Source organism: Mus musculus, chromosome X (genome assembly GCF_000001635.26).
Source record: "Mus musculus strain C57BL/6J chromosome X, GRCm38.p6 C57BL/6J".
In the NCBI taxonomy this organism is placed as follows: domain Eukaryota; kingdom Metazoa; phylum Chordata; class Mammalia; order Rodentia; family Muridae; genus Mus; species Mus musculus.
The window spans coordinates 60,099,310-60,120,236 of NC_000086.7; the positions used below are offsets into that span (position 1 = coordinate 60,099,310).

The window sequence follows — 20,927 nt, forward strand, 5'->3', positions numbered from 1 at the left end:
GGAAACAACACCCTTCTCAATAGTCACAAATAATATAAAATATCTCGGCGTGACTCTAACGAAGGAAGTAAAAGATCTGTATGATAAAAACTTCAAGTCTCTGAAGAAAGAAATTAAAGAAGATCTCAGAAGATGGAAAGATCTCCCATGCTCATGGATTGGCAGGATCAACATTGTAAAAATGGCTATCTTGCCAAAAGCAATCTACAGATTCAATGCAATCCCATTCCAACTCAATTCTTCAATGAATTAGAAAGGGCAAACTGAAAATTCATCTGGAATAACAAAAAACCTAGGATAGCAAAAACTCTTTTTTTATTATTATTAGGTATTTTCCTCGTTTACATTTTCAATGCTATCCCAAAAGTCCCCCATACCCACCCCCCAATCCCCTACCCACCCACTCCCCCTTTTTGGCCCGGGGGTTCCCCTGTACTGGGGCATATAAAGTTTGCAAGTCCAATGGGCCTCTCTTTGCTGTGATGGCCGACTAGGCCATCTTTTGATACATATGATAGCAAAAACTCTTATCAAGGATAAAATAATCTCTGGTGGAATCACCATGCCTGATCTAAAGCTGTACTACAGAGCAATTGTGATTAAAAACTGCATGGTACTGGTATAGCGACAGACAAGTAGACCAATGGAATAGAATTGAAGACCCAGAAATGAACCCACACACCTATGGTCACTTGATCTTTGACAAGGGAGCTAAAACCATCCAGTGGAAAAAAGACAGCATTTTCAACAAATGGTGCTGGCACAACTGGTGGTTATCATGTAGAAAAATGTGAATTGATCCATTCCTATTTCCTTGTACTAAGGTCAAATCTAAGTGGATTAAGGAACTCCACTTAAAACCAGAGATACTGAAATTTATAGAAGAGAAAGTAGGGAAAAGCCTTGAAGATATGGGCACAGGGGAAACATTCCTGAATAGAACAGCAATGGTTTGTGCTGTAAGATCGAGAATCTATAAATGGAACCTCATAAAAATGCAAAGCTTCTGCAAGTCAAAAGACACTGTCAATAAGACAAAAAGGCCACCAACAGATTGGGAAAGGATCTTTACCTATCCCAAATCAGATAGGGGACTAATATCCAATATATATAAAGAACTCAAGAAGGTGGACACCAGAAAATCAAATAACCCCATTTAAAAATGGGGCTCAGAGCTAAACAAAGAATTCTCACCTGGGGAATACCGAATGGCAGAGAAGCATCTGAAAAAATATTCAGCATCCTTAATCATCAGGGAAATGCAAATCAAAACAACCCTGAGATTCCACCTCACACCAGCCCGAATGGTGAAGATAAAAAATTCAGGTGACAGCAGATGCTGGCAAAGATGTGGAGAAAGAGGAACACTCCTCCATTCTTGGTGGGATTGCAAGCTTGGACAACCACTCTGGAAATCAGTCTGGCAGTTCCTCAGAAATTTGGACATAGTACTACCGGAGGATCCCGCAATATCTCTCCTGGGCATATTTCCAGAAGATGTTCCAACTGGTAAGGAGGACACATGCTCAACTATGTTCATAGCAGCCTTATTTGTAATAGCCAGAAGCTGCAATGAACCCAGATGCCCCTCAACAGAGAAATGGATACAGAAAATGTGGTACATTTACACAATGGAGTACTACTCAGCTATTAAGAAGAATGAATTTATGAAATTCCTAGGCAAATGGATGGACCTGGAGGGCATCATCCTGAGTGATGTAACTCAATCACAAAATAACTCACATGATATGTACTCACTGATAAGTGGATATTAGCCCAGAAACTTAGAATACCCATGGTATAATTTGCAAAGCACATGAAACTCAAGAAGAACGAAGACAAAAGTTTAGACACTTTGCCCCTTCTTAGAATTGGGAACAAAACACCCATGGAAGGACCCTGATATAGCTATCTCTTGCGAGGCTATGCCGGGGCCTTGCAAACACAGAAGTGGGTGATCACAGTAAGCTATTGGTTGGATCACAGGGCCCCCAATGGAGGAGCTAGAGAAAGTACCCAAGGAGCTAAAGGGGCCTGCAACCCTATTGGTGGAACAACAATATGAACTCACCAGTACCCCCCCCCCCCCGAGCTTGTGTCTCTAGCTGCATATGTATCAGAAGATGACCTAGTTGGCCATCAGTGGAAAGAGAGGCCCATTGGTCTTGCAAACTTTATATTCCTCAGTACAGGGGAACACCAGAGCCAAGAAGTGGGAGTGGGGGATGAGGGAAATGGGGGGTTTGGGGACTTTTGGGGTAGCATTGGAAATGTAAATTAAGAAAATACCTAATTAAAAACATAATTTTTAAAAAGTAGTGAAGGCAAAAGGTCAAGTAACATATAAAAGCAGACCTGTCAGAATTACACCAGACTTCTGACCAGAGAGTATGAAAAATAGAAGATCCTGGGCAGATGTCACACAGACCCTAAGAGAACACAACTGCCAGCCTAGGCTACTATATCCAGCAAAACTCGCAATTACCGTAGATGGAAAACCCAAGATATTCCATGACAAAACCAAATATAAACAATATCTTTCCACAAATCCAGCACTACAAAGGATAATAGATGGAAAACAACAACACAAGGAAGGAATTTACACCCTAGAAAATGCAAGCAAGTAATCTTCTTTCAACAAACCCAAAAGAAGATAACCACACAAACATAATTCTACCTCTAAGAACCAAAATAACAGGAATCAACAATCACTATTCCTTAATATCTTTTAATATCAATGGACTCAATTCCCCGATAAAAAGAAGTAGACTAATAGACAGGATTCAACATTTTGCTGCATACAGGAAACACGCCTCAGTAATAAAGACAGACACTCCCTCAGAATAATAGACTGGAAAACAATTTTCCAAGCAAATGGTTCCTAGAAACAAGCTGGAGTAGCCATTCTGATATCGAATAAAACCGACATTAAACCAAAAGTTATTGAAATGATACCACTCTGCAAATCAATCTGGCAGTTCCTCAGAAAATTGGACATAGCTATACAGAGGAATGGATACAGAAAATGTTGTACACTTACAAAATGGAATACTATTCAGCTATTAAAAAATGACTTCATGGGCTGGTGAGATGGCTCAGTGGGTTAGAGCACCCGACTGCTCTTCCGAAGGTCCAGAGTTCAAATCCCAGCAACCACATGGTGGCTCACAACCATCCGTAACGAGATCTGACTCCCTCTTCTGGTGTGTCTGAAGACAGCTACAATGTACTTACATATAATAAATAAATAAATCTTTAAAAAAAAATGACTTCATGAAATTCACAGGCATATGGATGAATCTAGAAAACATCATGCTGACTGATGGAACTCAGTCACAAAAGAGCGCACATGGTATATACTCACTGATAAGTATATATTAGGCAAAGAGCATGGAATACCCAAGATACAACTCATGGAGCACATAAAGCTCAAGAGGAAGGAAGACCAAAGAGTGGATGCTTCAGTCCTACTTAGAAGGGGAAACAAAATAATCAAGGGAAGTAGAGGGTGGGAGGGATTTGGAAGGAAGAGAAGAGAGGGAAGGGAAAAAGAGGAGTAGACTTAGGTATAGGAAGAGATGGACAAGATGTACAGAGGGTCAAGAATTTGAACAGAGGTGTGTAGCAATGGGGTATTAGGGAACTGGGGATAGCAACCATAATGTCCCAGATGCCAGGAAAGCAAGAATGTCCCAGGACCCCACAGGGATGACATTACCTGAAATACCCAATAAAGGGGAGGGAGAATCTGTACAGACCATATCCAGAGGTTAGGCATGCCCCCTGGTAGAGGGATAGGGCCACCCACCCATCTCCAAAATTTTAACCCAGAATTGCTCCTGTCTAAAGGAAATATGGGGACAAAGAGTGGAACAGAGACTAAAGGAAAGGGCATCCAGAGACTGCCCCACCTGGATATCCATCCCACATACAGACACTATACTCAGACACTATTGCTGATGCCAAGTAGTGCATGCTGACAAGAGCCTAATACAGCTCTCTCCTGAGAGGCTTTGCCAGATCCTGAGCAATACTGATGAGGATGCTCACAGCCAACTATCAGACTGAGCACAGGGACCCCAATGGAGGAGTTAGGGGAAGGACTAAAAGAGCTGAAGGGGCCTTATCTGGTATCAATGGGAAGGGAGGCGCTTGGTCCTGTGAAGGCTTGATGCCCCAGTGTAGAGGGATGCTAGGGCGGGGAGGCAGGAGTAAGTTGGTGCATAGGGGAGCACCCTCACAGAAACAGGGTAAGAGGGGATGGTATAGGGGGTTTACAGAAGAGAAGCTGGGAAAGGGGATAACATTTTAAATGTAAATAAATAAAATATCCAATTAATAAATAAAGTTATAAAAATATTTTTAAAGATTTATTTATTATTATAATCTAAGAACACTGTAGCTGTCTTCAGACACACCAGAAAAGGACATGAGATCTCATTACAGATGGTTGTGAGCCACCATGTGGTTGCTGGGATTTGAACTCAGGACCTCCAGAAGAGCAGTCAGTGCTCTTAACCGCTGAGCCATCTCTCCAGCCCATAAAAAATATTTTTTAAAAAGACAAAAAAATATTTAAAAACAAAGATACATAGGGTGGTGGTGGTACATGCCTTTAATCTCAGCACTCTGGAGGTAGAGGAAGGTGGATCTCTTGTTAGTTCAAAGCATGTTTGATCTACAAGTCGAGTCCAGACAGCCAGGACTACATATTGATACCTTGTGTGGTGGTTTGAACATGTTTGTCCCATAGGGAGTGGTACTGTTGAGAGGTTTGGCCTTTTGGAGGAAGTGTCTCATTATGGGAGTGAGCTTTGAAGCTCTGCCCAGTGCAGAAGAGTCATTTTTCTCCTGGCTGCAGTCAGATGAAGATGTGTAACTCTCAGCTCCTCCTGAGCCATGCCTGCCTCGACACTGCCATGCTCCTACCTTGATGATAATGGACTAAACCTCTGAACCTGTAGCCAGCCTCAATGAAATGTTGACATTATACGAGAAGCCTTGGTCATGGTGTCTGTTCACAGCAGTAAAACCCTAACTAAGACACCCTGTCTTGAAAAGGCCAAAGCAAACAAACAAAACAACAAAGATACGCATGGTGGCTTACAGCACTTATACACTTATAATCCCAACACTGGGCAGATCTCTGATACCTAGTGGCCAGTTAGCCTACCCAACTTATCTTGTTCCAAGCTAAGGAGAGACCCTGTCTCAAAAAACCAAGGTGAATTCCACCCAAGGAATAACACTAAAGGTTGATTTCTGGCCTCAACACGCCAGCCACACATGTGCATTTATACTCATGCGTGCATGTCCACACATGTACACACATGTATCTGTAGACACACAAACATAAACACATACACATATGTTTTTTAAATTAAATAGAACTGCCATATGACACAGATATACCACCATTAGGACTCCAAATCAGCATTCTAGAGAGATACTTTCACATCTATGTCTGAAGCACAGACATTCACAGTATGTGATTCTCTTCAACAGATGAGTGCACAATATGGAAAAGAAGCATGAAACTGTGTCATTTTTTAGGAAAAAAGAGTACTGCTAGAATCATCATATTAAAAGTAAAATATGTCAGACTTAAAAATATAAAACCAAGAATACAGAAATATAGAGTGACATATGTAGAGATATCATTTATATATAAATAAAGAGTGACTATGTGAGAAGAGAAAGGGGACTAGGGAGATCGGTGTTGGAATAAGAAAGGGTAAAAGAAGATAACTGTTCAATACACCGTATATGCTTAAATCTGTTAAAAAAATCCATCACCTTATATAATAAGTATATTCCAATAAAATTTTATGCTTAGAAAAAAAAAAACTGGTGCCAGCAATAAAACTCTCAGGAAGAGTAGCCGATAATTGCTGAGAGTAGAATAGAAAAGGAAAACTTGGCAGCCAGAGAAACGATAGTTACAGAGTTCCAACATCCATACAACAGAAATTCCAGAAGAAGAAAATGAAGAGAATAAGGTGGAGGAAAAAAAAGTTGGACTGGAGGTCTCAATTTCAGAATGATCAACAAGTGTCAGGTTACAGCTCAGAATTAGAATACTTGCCTAGTACGTTAAAAAGCCCTTAGGTTCTACACCTACCTTTATCACAAAAGTCTAAAGAAGTATTACTCAAAATACCAAGATATTGAGTGACAATAATGCTAGTAAACAAAATCCTTCAAGTATTAGTCCCCATGTCTTTCTGAAGAAGAGAGTCAAACTGGAATCATATTTGTTCTAGAAATCAGAAAACAGTAAAGTGGTATCTTCAACTTTCCGAGAATAATTATTTCTTTTTTATATATTTATATTTTTATTAGGTATTTTCTTCATTTACATTTCCAGTGCTATCCCAAAAGTCCCCCATACCCTCCTCCCCCACTCCACTACCCACCCACTCCCACTTCTTGGCCCTGGCGTTCCCCTGTACTGAGGCATGTAAAGTTTGCAAGACGAAGGGGACTCTCTTTTCAGTGATGGCTGACTAGGCCATGTTCTGATACATATGCAGCTAGAGACATGAGCTCCAGGGGTAGTTCATAATGTTGTTCCACCTATAGGGTTGCAGACCCCTTTAGCTCCTTGGGTACTTTCTCTAGCTCCTCCATTGGGGTCCCTGTGATCCATCCAATAGCTGACTGTGAGCATCCACTACTGTGTTTGCCAGGCCCCGGCCTAGTCTCACAAGAGTCAGCTATATCAGGGTCCTTTCAGCAAAATCATGCTGGTGTATGCAATGGTGTCAGCATTTGGAGGCTGATTATGGGATGGATCCCCGGGTGTGGCAGCCTCTAGATGGTCCATCCATTCATCTCAGCTCCAAACTTTGTCTCTGTAACTCCTTCCAGAAGTGTTTTGTTCCCAATTCTAAGAAGGGGCAAAGTGTCCACACTTTGGTCTTCATTCTTCTTGAGTTTCATGTGCTTTGCAAATTGTACCTTGCATCTTGGGTATTCTAAGTTTCTGGGCTAATATCCACTTATCAGTGAGTACATATCATGTGAGTTATTTTTGTGATTGGGTTACCTCCCTCAGCATGATACTTGGCCATCTTTACAATCAAAGCATTAAGGTACAATAAAGACTCTTACTCATGCAAGTTCTCAAAAACATAGGCAAATATATGACCTAACATGTGTATTTTCTAAATTCCTTCTACCCAATAAAGGGTAAAAGAAGAAGGCCATGAAGTTAGAAAGATTGCTCAGCTGGTTACAGCTTTTGCAAAGTACGCAGGCTCCATTCTCAGAATCCCATAGTGACACACAACCATTCAATCTCCAGTTCCATGAGAACAATCACCCCACAAGCACCAGGTATGCAGATATTGTGCGTGCATACATACATATAGGCAAGACACACATACACATACAATTAAATAAATATTTTTAAAAGATTGGCATGTAGATAGGAAGACAGGCTACTGTAAGAAGTGTCCCCAAATGAGATGTACCTAGATACTGAGATGAAAGCTGTAAGCAGGTCAGAAACTTGAGAAATTATTTCTTTAGGATGAAATTTAAAGACACTCGATGTATGTAAACATATGAAAAAACCAATATTTTTATGATCCCTAAAATCAGAAGAAGTTAAGGGAGGAAAAAAGCAAAGCATATAGAAAATTGAGTAAAAAGAAAATTGTAATAAATACACAAGAGAAAGGAAAGCAACCATATTTTACTATATGTGTCATTTGCCCAGAGAAATTCCAGTCTTGAGTTAAATAAAACCAATTGATGTAACAAAAATTTACTGGAAGCTTTGGAGAAAAGAATTTCATGTAGTTATGGTCATGGGAGAGGGAACCATGAAAGAGACCTAAATCTTCATTTTTCTAAAGCAGGAAGGAGCAAGACAAGCATGTTATTTGGAGATAGGAAGGCAAATACCAGAAGTAGCTAAAAGTGTTTGCCTCTGGGGAACAACAAATATGTATTCCTATACGAAATGTGCGTATGTGTTTACTTTGGTTGAGAATGGCTGTTTCACACACACAAATAAATAAATAAATAAATAAATAAATAAATAAATAAATAAATATTCATGACAGAAAATGAATTTGTTAATGAGAAATATTCCAATATCTTCCAAAAGGAATATGTTTAATACTTAAATAATTAATACCTGGAAAAAGGCACATTCAGAATACTTCCTCCAAATTAACTCTGACCTGGGTTTATTCTGACAATATTTGGCATACATCTGAAAATCATCCTTCTGTAATAAAGCAAAATGCAAATATATTACCAATTTATAAATATGAATTTTTGTTTTTAAAAAGGTTGAAGAAGACAGTGTGTGATCAACCATGATAGTGAGAAAGTGACATAAAAAAACCCTGCTTTGTGTTCCAAGGACAGCGTGCCCATTGAGCCAGACAACAGGATACATAATTCTACAAGCAATTTTAGAACCCCTGCTTACCAAACTTGACAGTTGAACAAATAAAAAAAAAACTTATCTTTTTTATTAGATATTTTCTATATTTACATTTCAAATGTTATCCCCTTTCCTAGTTTCCTCTCCGAAGAAAATCCCCTGTCCTCTCTCCCCTCCCCCTGCTCCCCAACCCACCCACTCCCGTGTTCTGGCCCTGGCATTCCCCTATACTGGGATATAGAACCTTCACAGGACCTAGGGCCTCTCCTCCCATTGATGACAGACTAGACCATCCTCTGCTACATATGCAGCTGGAGCCATGAGTCCCACCATGTGTACTCTTTGGTTGGTGATTTAGTGCCCGGGAGCTCTGGGGGTACTGGTTAGTTCATATTGTTGTTCCTCCTATGGGGCTGCAAATCCCTTCAGCGCATTGAGTACTTTCTCTAGCTCCTTCATTGGAGACCCTGTGCTCAGTCCAATGGATGACTGTGAACACATCCTTCTGTATTTGCCAGGCACTGGCAGAGCCTCTCAAGAGACAGCTATATCAGGCTCCTGTCAATAAGCTCTTGTTTGCATCCACAATAGTGTCTGCGTTTGGTGGTTGTTTATAGGATGAATCCCCAGGTGGAGCACTTTCTGGATGGTCATTCCTTCAGTCTCTGCTCTGAACTTTGTCTTTGTAACTCCTACCATGGGTATTTTGTAACCCCTTCTAAGAAGGATCAAAGTATCCACACTTTGGTCTTCCTTCTTTAGTTTCATGTGTTTTGCAAATTGTATCTGAGTTTCTGGGTTAATATCCACTTATCAGTGAGTGCATATCATGTGTGTTCTTTTGTGATTGGGTTACCTCACTTAGGATGGTATACTCCAGATCCATCCATTTGTCTAAGAATTTCATGAATTCATTGGAAAACCCTTATCTTTTTAAGATAGTTATTATCATGATCTAATAGCTATCAATGTGCATTTTTTTTGATATTAGTCTGCTGGCTATCTAAATAAAAGAGCTTGCAGCTAACTTCCAAGTTAGAAGTAGTCCTTGGTTCATCACTGAGACATCATCACATCTAAGCACGTGGTTACACAGTTTGCTCTCCCTTGAATCATCTTTCCCTGATCTTCTTCTTTTGGTCTATCTCCTACTTACACATTAACTTTCATTTCATGAGTGTCTTCTATATAGCCACTGTTTATACCCTCAAGCTCTGGATGATTCAACTGATTTCCCATCAGAAGAAGTTTGATCTTTCAAAAGGAGGAGAAACTAGATAACTTGTTGTAATTTAATAATGAAAAAGAATCTATGACTACATGATGAGACTCTCTCTGTCTTTTAAGTTTTGTTTTTTAAAAAGGCATCTTCTATTCTAACTTTAACCAAGCTCAGTGATTTTATCAATGTTCCCATCTCTCACATCTTCATAGGTAGGGTGGTCCCTAGATTCTATTGCTACGACCTGAGTAATTGAAACACTTAATACCACAGAATACAAATATGCCCTGAATATCCCTTTTATTATTTTTTTTCCAACAAAACTATTTTACATTAAGCACTTGCTGGAATTGATGAGTCTTCTCCAAAAGCATAGAAATTAAAGGAAAAGGAAGGGGGTTATCTTGTCCCCAAGGTTACTTTATACAAAAGATACTTTTTTAGTTGCCAATATTTTAAGTTAAAAGCAAATAATCAGACTAACCCTTTCCAGGAAGCAAGGTCCCACTCTTTCTGGAGCATCAGAGCAATCTTCCAGTCTGCTCATGAAAATGCTGTAGAATTTTTAGACAAAAGTTATTTATGACATATAATAATAAACAAGTGAGGAGCTCTTCTTTCCGCACTTTTTGAAACAGGGTCTTTCTATATAGCCCTGGCTGTCCTAAAACTCACTAGATGAACCAGGTTGACCTGAAACACAGAGAAATCCATCTCTTTCTGCCTCCCAAGTGCTGGGATTAAAGGTGTGCACCACCACCACCCAGCAATAACTTTTTGAAAAATTAAAATCACCAAAAAGTTGAATTTGGCAATTACATACTTGTTATGGAATTCGTATATTTCTGCCATATTTCCAAAGAGAACATCCTTTTTATTTCTCAGGAGAGGTGGCATAAGATCAAACATCTGTGGATTGTCCATCTCAGATCTGTAGCCCTATTAGAAAGAAATGAATTTTTGCATTTGAAATGTTTATATTAATGTTTGGTTGGACCATTGACAGTATAAGTCCAGCAAAACATAGAGAAGACTTGTGAGTATAGCTGATTGACATAATATAACATATATATCACTTAGTTATCAGAGTTACCTATAGCATTCTTTTAGAATGTAGGATAAGGAAGTCAAGGCTTCTACTCCATGGTCCAAATAAAAAGTAGTACTGTGGCCGTCAAGGCTTTTATTGTAGTGTTGGAAATCAAACCAAACCCAACTATGAAAGATTATAGTACTGAATATAAAGTTCTCCTTAAATTAAAAGTAAGTGCTTAGATTTCTTTTCAGACCAAATTAGTACCATGGCATTTGTGTCAAATGAGTATTTTTATCCAACCCCCGGTTCTTTCCATTTCAACCTCTAAGTAGCAGCCTGGGAATAATTACAACAATGTGCCATGTCCCTAAGAGAACAGCTTCTCTTTTTCTATAAGAAATTCTGAATCACATATCCACACTCCTGAGAGGGAATGTAAATATAATCACTTAAACAACATGTAATCTCAAATAACAGCAAAGACCCACTGACAACCAAGGACAAAGACAGAAACATAAAACTGCTCAGAACAGTTTCTAATGAAAGTAGCCAGGGGCTGTTCAGGAAGATGGGGAGAAAAAACAATTTGCTACACTTACCAACAAAACAGTAAACAGCTCTCGAACATATGCTCTCTCTGTCTGTATCAGCTCATTTAGGACATGGCTACAATGAACAGACCATAGTTATCAGTTAATGTCCCTCTCTAGTATCGCATTGCAATGGATCAGTTATTATCACTAAAAATAATCTAAAGCAGTGGTTCTCAACCAGTAGGTCGCATATCAGATAGCCTGCCTATCAGATATTTACATTATGATTCATAACAGTAGAAAAATTACAGTTACAAAGTAGCAACAAAATAGTTGTATGACTGGTGGTCACCACAACATAAGGAACTGTATTAAAGGGTCACAGCATAATTAGGAACGTTTGAGAACCACTGATGTAAAGTAAAATAAGCTAGGATATTAGAACTACCTAGGAGTTTTGTTCCAGCATCAAAATATGAAGTTTATTTTGTAGTTGTTGGAAAAAGTACCACCCAGAAGGCTCTTAAATAGATTTTTTTTTTTGAAAAGGCCAGGTGTGGTGGCACACACCTTTACTCCAGCACTCAAGAGGCAGAGGCAGGAGGATTTATGAGTCCAAAACTAACCTGCATTCTGAGTCAGTCAGGAATACAAAGCAAGAGTCTGTCTTGGAGGGGCGTGAGGGGTAGCAAATGGTAAAGGGCTGCGTGTGAACATAAAAATGATTTCTAATTCACTCAAATTAAGAACAAATTTACTAAAATACTGCAAAGCCTATGCCTGAATTAATGCCAAGTTTTTACATTTCCTGAGCTCTAGAATCATGTCATTAAAAACAAAAAACAAACAAACAAACAAAAACTAACCCTATAAACACCATTTTCCACAGTTGCCAGGAACTTTCTGGCTTTTTTTCTCAGACATGTTGCAAGCACACACACCTCCACATGGAATAGAAGGAAAACTTAAGACTCTGTAGCAACACTGTGTGCCATCTGTGCCACGAAAATAAAATGTAGGTCCTGACCATTTGATTTCCAGCCACCATATTTAAACTTTATTCCCTTCTTTAATATAAGCAACCTATTTCTCCTCTACTTTTGTACATTTCTTCTTTTTTCATACTTTAAAGAATTTAGATCCTAGCTTTTTCCAAAATGAATTTCATTAAATTATCTTATATAACTTGGGACACATACATATCTCCAGGCAATGTGATACAAACTACTGGCCATTTCTAACAACAGGAGGTAGACCTCACTACATAGTCCTCGTGCTCTGTATCTATGTAAATCAGGCTGCCTTCAAACTCAGAGATTCATTTGCCTCTGCTTCCCCAAGTCCTGGAATTAAAGGAATGTGTCTCCAGGACCAGTGCATGATATGAAACTTATATATAGGTCAGTAGTTTCAAGTTTCAAATATTAACATAATAATATAGTCATATAAAAGGCTCATTGTTGATACCTATGAAATAGTATCTATAATCTTGTATAGCTTGACAAGCCTCTTCATTGATTTTCCTTTCTTTTAAAGTGAAAGAAATGGTGTCACAGTTAGCTTTAGATGTCAATTTGACATAAAACTATAATAGCCTGGGAAAAAAGAATGTCAACTGAATAACTGTCCAATCTATTTGGTGTGTAGACAAGTCTGTGGGGAATTCTCTCGATTGATAGGAGAGGGCTCAGCCACTGTAGGTCCTGGGTTCTATAAGAAAGCAGTCTGAGTAATCAATGGGGAGCAAGCCAGTAAGCAACACTCTTCCATGGCCTCTGCTTTAGTTCCTACCTCCAGGTTCCTGCCCTGACTTCCTCTCATGATGGATAGTGATCTAGAACTATTAGCCAAATAAACCAGTTCCTTCTCCAAATTGCTTTTAGTCATTATCTTTATCACAGCAATAAAAAAAAAAAAAAAAAAAAACAAAGTAGAACAGATGGTAGAGCCCAAGGGTACAAAGTTTCATTTATTAGTCGAATCATTCTGGGACTCCAATGTACAACATGGTTACTATCATTACTATCATTAATGAAATGTCTTATATGTAGGACATACACTTGCAAAGTAGAACTTACACACCTGTGTTCTTACCACAAAAAAGGCAACTGTTCGTGTTAACTAACTTGCTATGGCAATCACCTTATCATATCTCACACTGTGTATACTAAATGTGTCCATTTTTGTTTGCCTATTATTTTCCAGTAAAGCTGGGAAACACAGGAGTTGGAAAGATGGCTCAAGAGTTAAGAGCACATGCTGCTCTTATAGAGGACTCGGGTGTGGTTACCAGGATCCTGATGGAGGTTTATAATCATTGGGACTGCAGGTTCAGGAACTTTGACCGCCACTTCTGCCTCCCTGGGCACTAAGCATGGACATGATGCACAGACATGAAGGCAAAACACTCATATAGAGTGTGTGTATGTGTGTGTGTATAAAATCAATTCCTACACATAGACCTATACCTATATATCTATGTGATTAATATATGTGCATATATATGTGTGTGTGTATACACACACACACACACACACACACAAACATATATGATTTAAACTGGGAAACACAAAAATAAAACAATCTGAAAATGAAAGGTACAGAAATCATAAGAGGGACTGTATGTAGCTGAGTAGCAGAGCAGTTGCCTTACAATACACAATATTACCAAAGAAAAATTCTCAAGACGCATAAGAAAGATCACAGCTGCTCACGTCTAAATACAGGACTTGTGACACTCACTAGTACTCTTTTAATGCACTCACTAGGACCGTATTTTGCAAACTGAAAACTCTAATCACATGAGCCTTGTACACTGAACCAGAGCCTCCTGTGGTGAGATACATATATGAATGTAGATTAAAAAGGAAAGAATACTTCTTTAAAATATCCAAGCTATTGTCCAATTTGGGAGACTGATCAGAATTCTTCTCTTGGCTATCCTCAACGGCTTCAACCTGAAATAATGAAAATAAAAGTTCAATCATGTCTATGTAGGTACAGTACTTTCTCAAATACATGGATATTAAATTAATGTCAATCCTATCTTTGAAGATAAATTAATATACAGTGCTACATTTTCTAAAAATTACTTGGATGTATACTAGTAAAATAAATGTTTTGAGTTCCCTAAGGGTGCAGATATAAAGTACTAACTGGGATTTATTTTGTATACTTCTGTTTACATCAACAAAAGCCACTTTCTAGTCTACAGCAATGATAGTAGAAACAACTTAGAGCATCACTATATGCCAGACATAGGAAACTCAGGAGCATTATAAATGTTATTTCTTTTTTATACTAACTTCATATGTCCTATTATCCCCAGTTATTTAATGTCTGAAGTTCAGAGAATATACCAAAGACTATACCATCAATTAGTCAGAGTCTGGCATTAAAATTACAGTTTGTACTACTGTACTATACTGCAGTGCCTCTTAGAGTTATGTTTTGGGGACTACTTACTACCAAGGACACACAAGTAATACGTAAGGTTCTGCAGGTGTGAGGAGGTTACCCTGGTGATATCAGACTATCACAGATAACTGAGAAGAACACATGCACTACCTACTTCCTCCCCAAGGATACACCTCAAAACCCTCACTGGGTACCTGAAACTGTGGACAGTACTGAATTTTCCATGAACTATGCTTTGTCCCATATATGTGTATTCAAGACTTTTTTAAAAAGTCATCTAAAAATTAGGCACAGTAAGTGATTAACAATAATAACTCATAATAAAATGTCTCATAATAAAACATTGGAGATATATATATCCTCTTTCCTTTTCTCTAGAATGTTTCCTTGCTAATTTAACCACCATTGTCCACAGGTAACTAAGACTGCAAGGTGGGTAGGTGGTGCTTTACACATCAAAAACCAAATAAAAGCTGGGTGTGCCGGTACATGCCTTTAATCTCAGCACTCCAGAAATAGAAGCAGGTAGCTATCTAAGAGTTTGAATCGAGCCTAGTCTATATAGTGAACTGGAGAAAAACGAGAGAGAGAGAGAGAGAGAGAGAGAGAGAGAGAGAGAGGAAGAAGAAGGAGGAGGAGGAGGAGGAGAAGGAAGAAGGAGGAAGGAGAAAAGAAGAAGGAGAAGAAGAAGGAGGAGGTAGGAAAGGAAGGAGGGAAGGAGGGAGGAAAATTAAAAAGAAACAGATGTATTTCCTGCATCCTGAGTCAGTGTGTTCATGGTCCATGATAAACTGGCCTTTAAGCTTTGCTTTGGCACTACTACACTCATTCATGAAAGAAAGCACCATCTGTAAAAGGCACAGCATTGCTTAGGTGTATGGAGGCAGACAGCATGAAGAGGGACTATAACTTATATGCAGTGCTCTACAGAAATTATTCTTAATATAAGCCAGGACTTAAAAAACAAACAAAACCTAACAAAACAACAACAACAACAAACTGCTCACACACTGCCAGTACTGTAAGTAGACACAGGCAGCAGAGTTTTCTTATATATGTAAGGTTTTCAAATTCAAAAGTTCAGTGTAATAAATGAAAAAATGCCTGAAAACCCATGTTAATGCTATCATTGTAGCAGCACAGCCAACAGTGAATTAATTAATTAATTAATTAATTATACTTACTTTCACATTGCTCTGAGCGTGAATCTGTCTCCAAGACTTTTTCACTGGTAGAGAAACATGAAATAGTGTTAAACTGGAATGAAAGTCAACACTTTTAAGGAAAACACAAACATGTTTATTAGAAAGAAAATGTTTCAATATATTTGTTAGTGTTTCAAAGCACTCTACAGAAGACAGTAATTGGTTAGATAGCTATATAAATTCAACAAAACTTCTTATGGAGCATGAGTTTACTGTGTACTACCCATCCTCGCCTTCAGTACACATGCACTTACTTGCCAAAAGAAAAGAGTGTTAAGTGGTCACAATTATGTTCAAATTCAGTATGCATTATGGCACATAAACATTTAATCAGATTGTAGTTCACTTACTCACTAGAGCAAAGATTTCTCTGAATCTAGCCTACATGTATGAAACCAGGAAAGACAGGGGAGGGTAGCAGGGGGTGGGGTGAGAAAAGAACAAAGTATGGGGCTGGCAAGATGTTTCATCAAGTAAAATTGTTTACTGCTAACCATGATGAGCTTATCTTGTTCGCCATGACCCAACCATATGGTGGAAGGAGAAAGGCAACCCCAACAAACTGTTCTCTGATCTATATGTATATATGGTTCGACACCAGTGTGCACACGTGTATACACACACAAGTGCAAATTAGAACAAAATATATATGGAAATGTTATAATGAAAGTCATTACTTTATTTATTAACTTGAAAATTAATGACAAAAAAAAAATCCAAGTTCATCCGAGTAAGTATAGAATCCACTTTTTATTTGGCATTTACCCCAACCAGGTCCTGATCTAAGCCCAATGATTTGTTTTCCTTTTTAATTCTCAAATCTACACTAAGAGATGGAAAACAACATCTATCTCATTTTACAGATAAGATTAACACGTGTTTAGGAAGTGGAAGTGGATTTAAACCCATACATGTTTCCAATCACTACAGGAAACATTTCCAAAGCAACGTAAAATGCTCATTTAAAACATCCTCATCAAAAATTCAAAGCCTTAATCTTTATTTTTAAACAACACATGTCCAGCACTAGAAGAAAAGAAAACAGGGTGGACAGTGAACTGCAAATAAAGGTCAATGGCAGAACACTTGTTTAGCATGTGTTCAGTTCCCAGCACTGGGGAAGAAATGGATTTCACAGACGCAAGCAGAGTCAGAGGTCCTTTAAAAGTAAAACTCACAGACAAACCAAAGAATAGATTAAGTTCTGAATAATGAAGGCTGCTATCCTTCTGGGGTACACAAACACTGCTCTCAGCATAGAAGAAACACACCTTCTATCTTCCTTTCCTTGGCAAAAGCTAGTGTCAGGACTCTAAGGGAGTGGATGGTCTTTCATATTATAAAATATAGATATTTTACCATCTTTAATTACCAAGTTTTGACACATAAAAGTTATATATAACTATATGTTAGACTTACATATAAAATCAGCTTCTTAATAAGTATCAGCATGCCTCATCGTAAAGACAACTGACAAATACCCAAGATACAAGATACAATTTGCGAAACACATGAAACTCAAGAAGAATGAAGACCAAAGTGTGGACACTTTGCCCCTTCTTAGAATTGGGAACAAAACACCCATGGAAGGAATTACAGAGACAAAGTTTGGAGCTGAGACAAAAGGATGGACCATCTAGAGACTGTCACGTCCAGGGATCCATCCCATAGTCAGCCTCCAAACACTGACACCATTGCATACACTAGCAAGATTTTGCTGAAAGGATCCTGATATAGCTGTCTCTTGTAAGGCTGTGCCAGGGCCTAGCAAACACAGAAGTGGATGCTCACAGTCAGCTATTGGATGGATCACAGGGCCCCCAATGGAGGAGCTAGAGAAAGTACCCAAGGAGCTAAAGGGATCTGCAACCCTATAGGTGGAACAACAAGATGAACTAACCAGTACACCACCCACCCCCCGGAGCTCATGTCTCTAGCTGCATATGTATCAGAAGATGGCCTAGTTGGCCATCAGTGGAAAGAGAGGCTCCTTGGTCTTGCAAACTTTATATGCCTCAGTACAGGGGAACACCAGGACCAAGAAGTGGGAGTGGGGGGGGGGGGTAAGGGAGTGGGGGGGGACGGTATGGGGGACTTTTGTGATAGCATTAGAAATGTAAATGAGGAAAATACCTAATAAAAAATTAAAAAAATAAAATAAAAAATAAATATCTAAAATGAGAAAAAAAATCCAAACTTATTTCTTAAAGTAAATTATGGATTAGTTGGAAATACATTGAGAGATTTATATGTGTGTATCTTTGTGACACATCATTTTCTGAACAGCAAGGTAAATATATTCATTCTTTCGACAATGTAAAGGCTTACATACAAAATAGCTGAGCAAGGTAGCTCTGTGTTTGTGGATATGCAAAGGTGGCTTGCACACAGATCCTGTCCCTGCAAAGCATCCTGTTTAGCAAGTGTAACAGCCAACAGGTAAGTAGGCTGTGCGGTGGAAGTAGACTCAGAATAGGAGCTAACAAGAAGGCAATGGAGCAACACTGGAAGTGTAGTCTAGAGAAACAGCAATCTATGCAAACTCTACAAGGTAACACAGAAGAGAAAGGGAGGCAAGAAGACTGTGGCAATGAGAGCCAAAGAGACTATGATCATGGTCAAGGACACCAGTGATATTATCTTGGACTGTGAAAATGGCAGTAAAGAAAGTAATGATAGGAATAACTAGATGCACAGAAGGCATATTTATCATCAAAAATAATGAATGGTATGGGAATGAGCAAGAACATCTAAGCTTGGGCAAATGGGGACATTACAGTACCGGTGAACAAGATGAGTAAGAAAAGTTCTATATGCTTTGCAGAAGAGATACTTTCATGTAGGCTATGATGAAACTGTTTCCCCTGGGAAATTTGATGTTGGAAATAGCAGTCTGAAGCTTAAGTGACAGACCTAGACTAGAAATAGAGCTTTCAGGACCCAAACATATCTAACACTACTTTTCACTGGCATCGTTCTTCCATAGCTTCCCTTCAATGTGAACTCATTAAACATCTTATCACATCCGGCTTGCTGCCAGGAACTACGCTAGATAGAAAACTCAATGAAGGAGAAGGAAAAAAAAAAGACTAAACAAGCAAAAGCGGAATAAAAAACCAGTTTGACTCATTTTGATGAAAAATTAGCACACACCTTGATTTGGTCAAATATTTGATTTATCAAATCCAAGTTTTGAAATCTAGTCTGAAATATGTTATTACTCGCGTTACCCATAGACCAATAGGGTAACATTCAGAGGGTTTAAATAGTGATCAGGTTTTATTTACAAACCATAATGGATGATGGAGAAAATCATGTATCCATTCCAGCTATTTATCCATTAAGGTGCCTTCATCTGCATAAATACACAAGTTGATCTTAAACTGAAGCAAATTCAAGCTACTCCAGACAGATATTCCGATTACGAATGAAGCAAGAATCTTTACAAATGAAGAAAGCCCTGATTCACATTAATTTCACTAACTTTTTAAATATGTACTTTAATATGTATTTTGAATTTGATTTTATTTTGAATGTCTATGTGGGTGTGGGTAAGCAGATGGGTATTTAAGTGCCCATAGAGGTCAGAAGATGGCATTAGATCCCCTGGTGCTGGAGTTACAGGTGATGTTGAGCTGCCATATGGATGATGGGAAGTGAACTGGGTTCTCAGGAAGAGTAAGAAGCGCTCTTACCCACTTAGCCACCTCTCCTGCCTCCTCTTCTTTCTTTTTGTGGTCATTTTATGAAAGAAACTGACTTTAGAAGCACACTCTATTCTTTAGTCATTTTTAAAGATAAGTTCAATGTTGATAGAGAATAATGGACGGATGGTACAAAAAATTAGATAATTATTTACAGATAGAATTAAAGAACTGCTGCTATTTTTAGATGCCAAACTGGTTTTTCATGCGTACAAACTCATAAAATGTATTGATGACAAGTAATATAATAAAGATGGGTACCTTTTAAAAAAATTCTACATGCTTGAAAGAAAGAATATCCAATTCCCACTGCAGGAAGAAAGTGTAATGCCATTAAATAAGAATCGGAGAAAGAAAGAAAATGAAATAATACAAAACAAAAATTTTTGAATGACTAATGACATGAATGGGTCTTTGTCAGCCTGGTCACAATGCAGAGTGCTCTGCTTCAGGGAGATGTGAGCTTTGAGGGTCTACTAAGAGAAGAGATTTACTGCAACCCTATAGGTGGAACAACATTATGAACTAACCAGTACCCCGGAGCTCTTGACTCTAGCTGCATATATATCAAAAGATGGCCTAGTCGGCCATCACTGGAAAGAGAGGCCCATTGGACTTGCAAACTTTATATGCCCCAGTACAGGGGAACACCAGGGCCAAAAAGGGGGAGTGGGTGGGCAGGGGAGTGGGGGTGGGAGGATATGGGGGACTTTTGGTATAGCATTGGATATGTAAATGAGCTAAATACCTAATAAAAAATGGAAAAAAAAAAGAATTTAACAATTCAACCTAATAACAACGATAACTTTATACTTTCAACATCGACAAAATAACCATGGGTAAAAAAAAAAAAAAAGAAAAGAAAAGAAAAGAGATTTAATCAGAGGGAAGGGATAGTCCAAATTATTGAGTAGTTCTTGTTGGCAATTTTATCTTACTTTCCCTTTATGATCACCTTTTAAATGAGAAGGTATTTGTCCATTTTTTACAGACTAGGAAAGTAAGACCATCAATATGCCTAAGGACACACAGCTAAAGTATCCTGATATGTAACTGATGTCTATTTTGTGCTCAGAAATATATCAATTGTTGGGTTTAATCAGTTCCATTTTGTTACTCTATTCTTTTTACTTTTTCAGTATCTTTGATATTTCCAGTATGTCTGGCATATTTTTAATACAGTCAACATTATTCTTTTAAGCCATTGCTCATACAATCTTATTTTATGTACATGTATACATCTTGGAATTACTAACCATATAATTTCCAATGCATTTGTAACTTGATCCATGCTGGAGATGATGGAGATGAGTTGTGTTTATTCATTACCTCGGGCTCAAGCCTTCTCTGCATTTCAAAGTAGTTTCCTGCACTAGTAAAGTGACTGATGCAGTTTAACTCAGAGACTG

The 20,927-nt window shown here is 38.4% G+C and overlaps 1 protein-coding gene across 15 annotated transcripts in view; it reads right to left on the minus strand.

Moving 5' to 3' along the window:
• The window catches only part of Mcf2 (mcf.2 transforming sequence), a 123,229-nt gene that overhangs the window by 43,354 nt on the left and 58,948 nt on the right, over window positions 1-20,927 (minus strand). For 8 of the 15 annotated variants that reach the window (XM_030251192.1, XM_006527743.3, XM_017318345.1 and 5 more), the window contains 6 exons: window positions 15,794-15,837; window positions 14,070-14,149; window positions 11,259-11,325; window positions 10,447-10,562; window positions 10,108-10,177; window positions 8,147-8,239 (listed from right to left, as the gene is read on the minus strand). In XM_030251192.1, the coding sequence (XP_030107052.1) occupies window positions 8,147-8,239; window positions 10,108-10,177; window positions 10,447-10,562; window positions 11,259-11,325; window positions 14,070-14,149; window positions 15,794-15,837 (470 nt within the window). Of the gene's footprint in view, window positions 1-8,146; window positions 8,240-10,107; window positions 10,178-10,446; window positions 10,563-11,258; window positions 11,326-14,069; window positions 14,150-15,793; window positions 15,838-19,779; window positions 19,828-20,927 lie in introns of all 15 variants that reach the window. The other 7 variants (XM_030251191.1, XM_017318343.1, XM_017318344.1 and 4 more) reach the window with 1 other exon arrangement.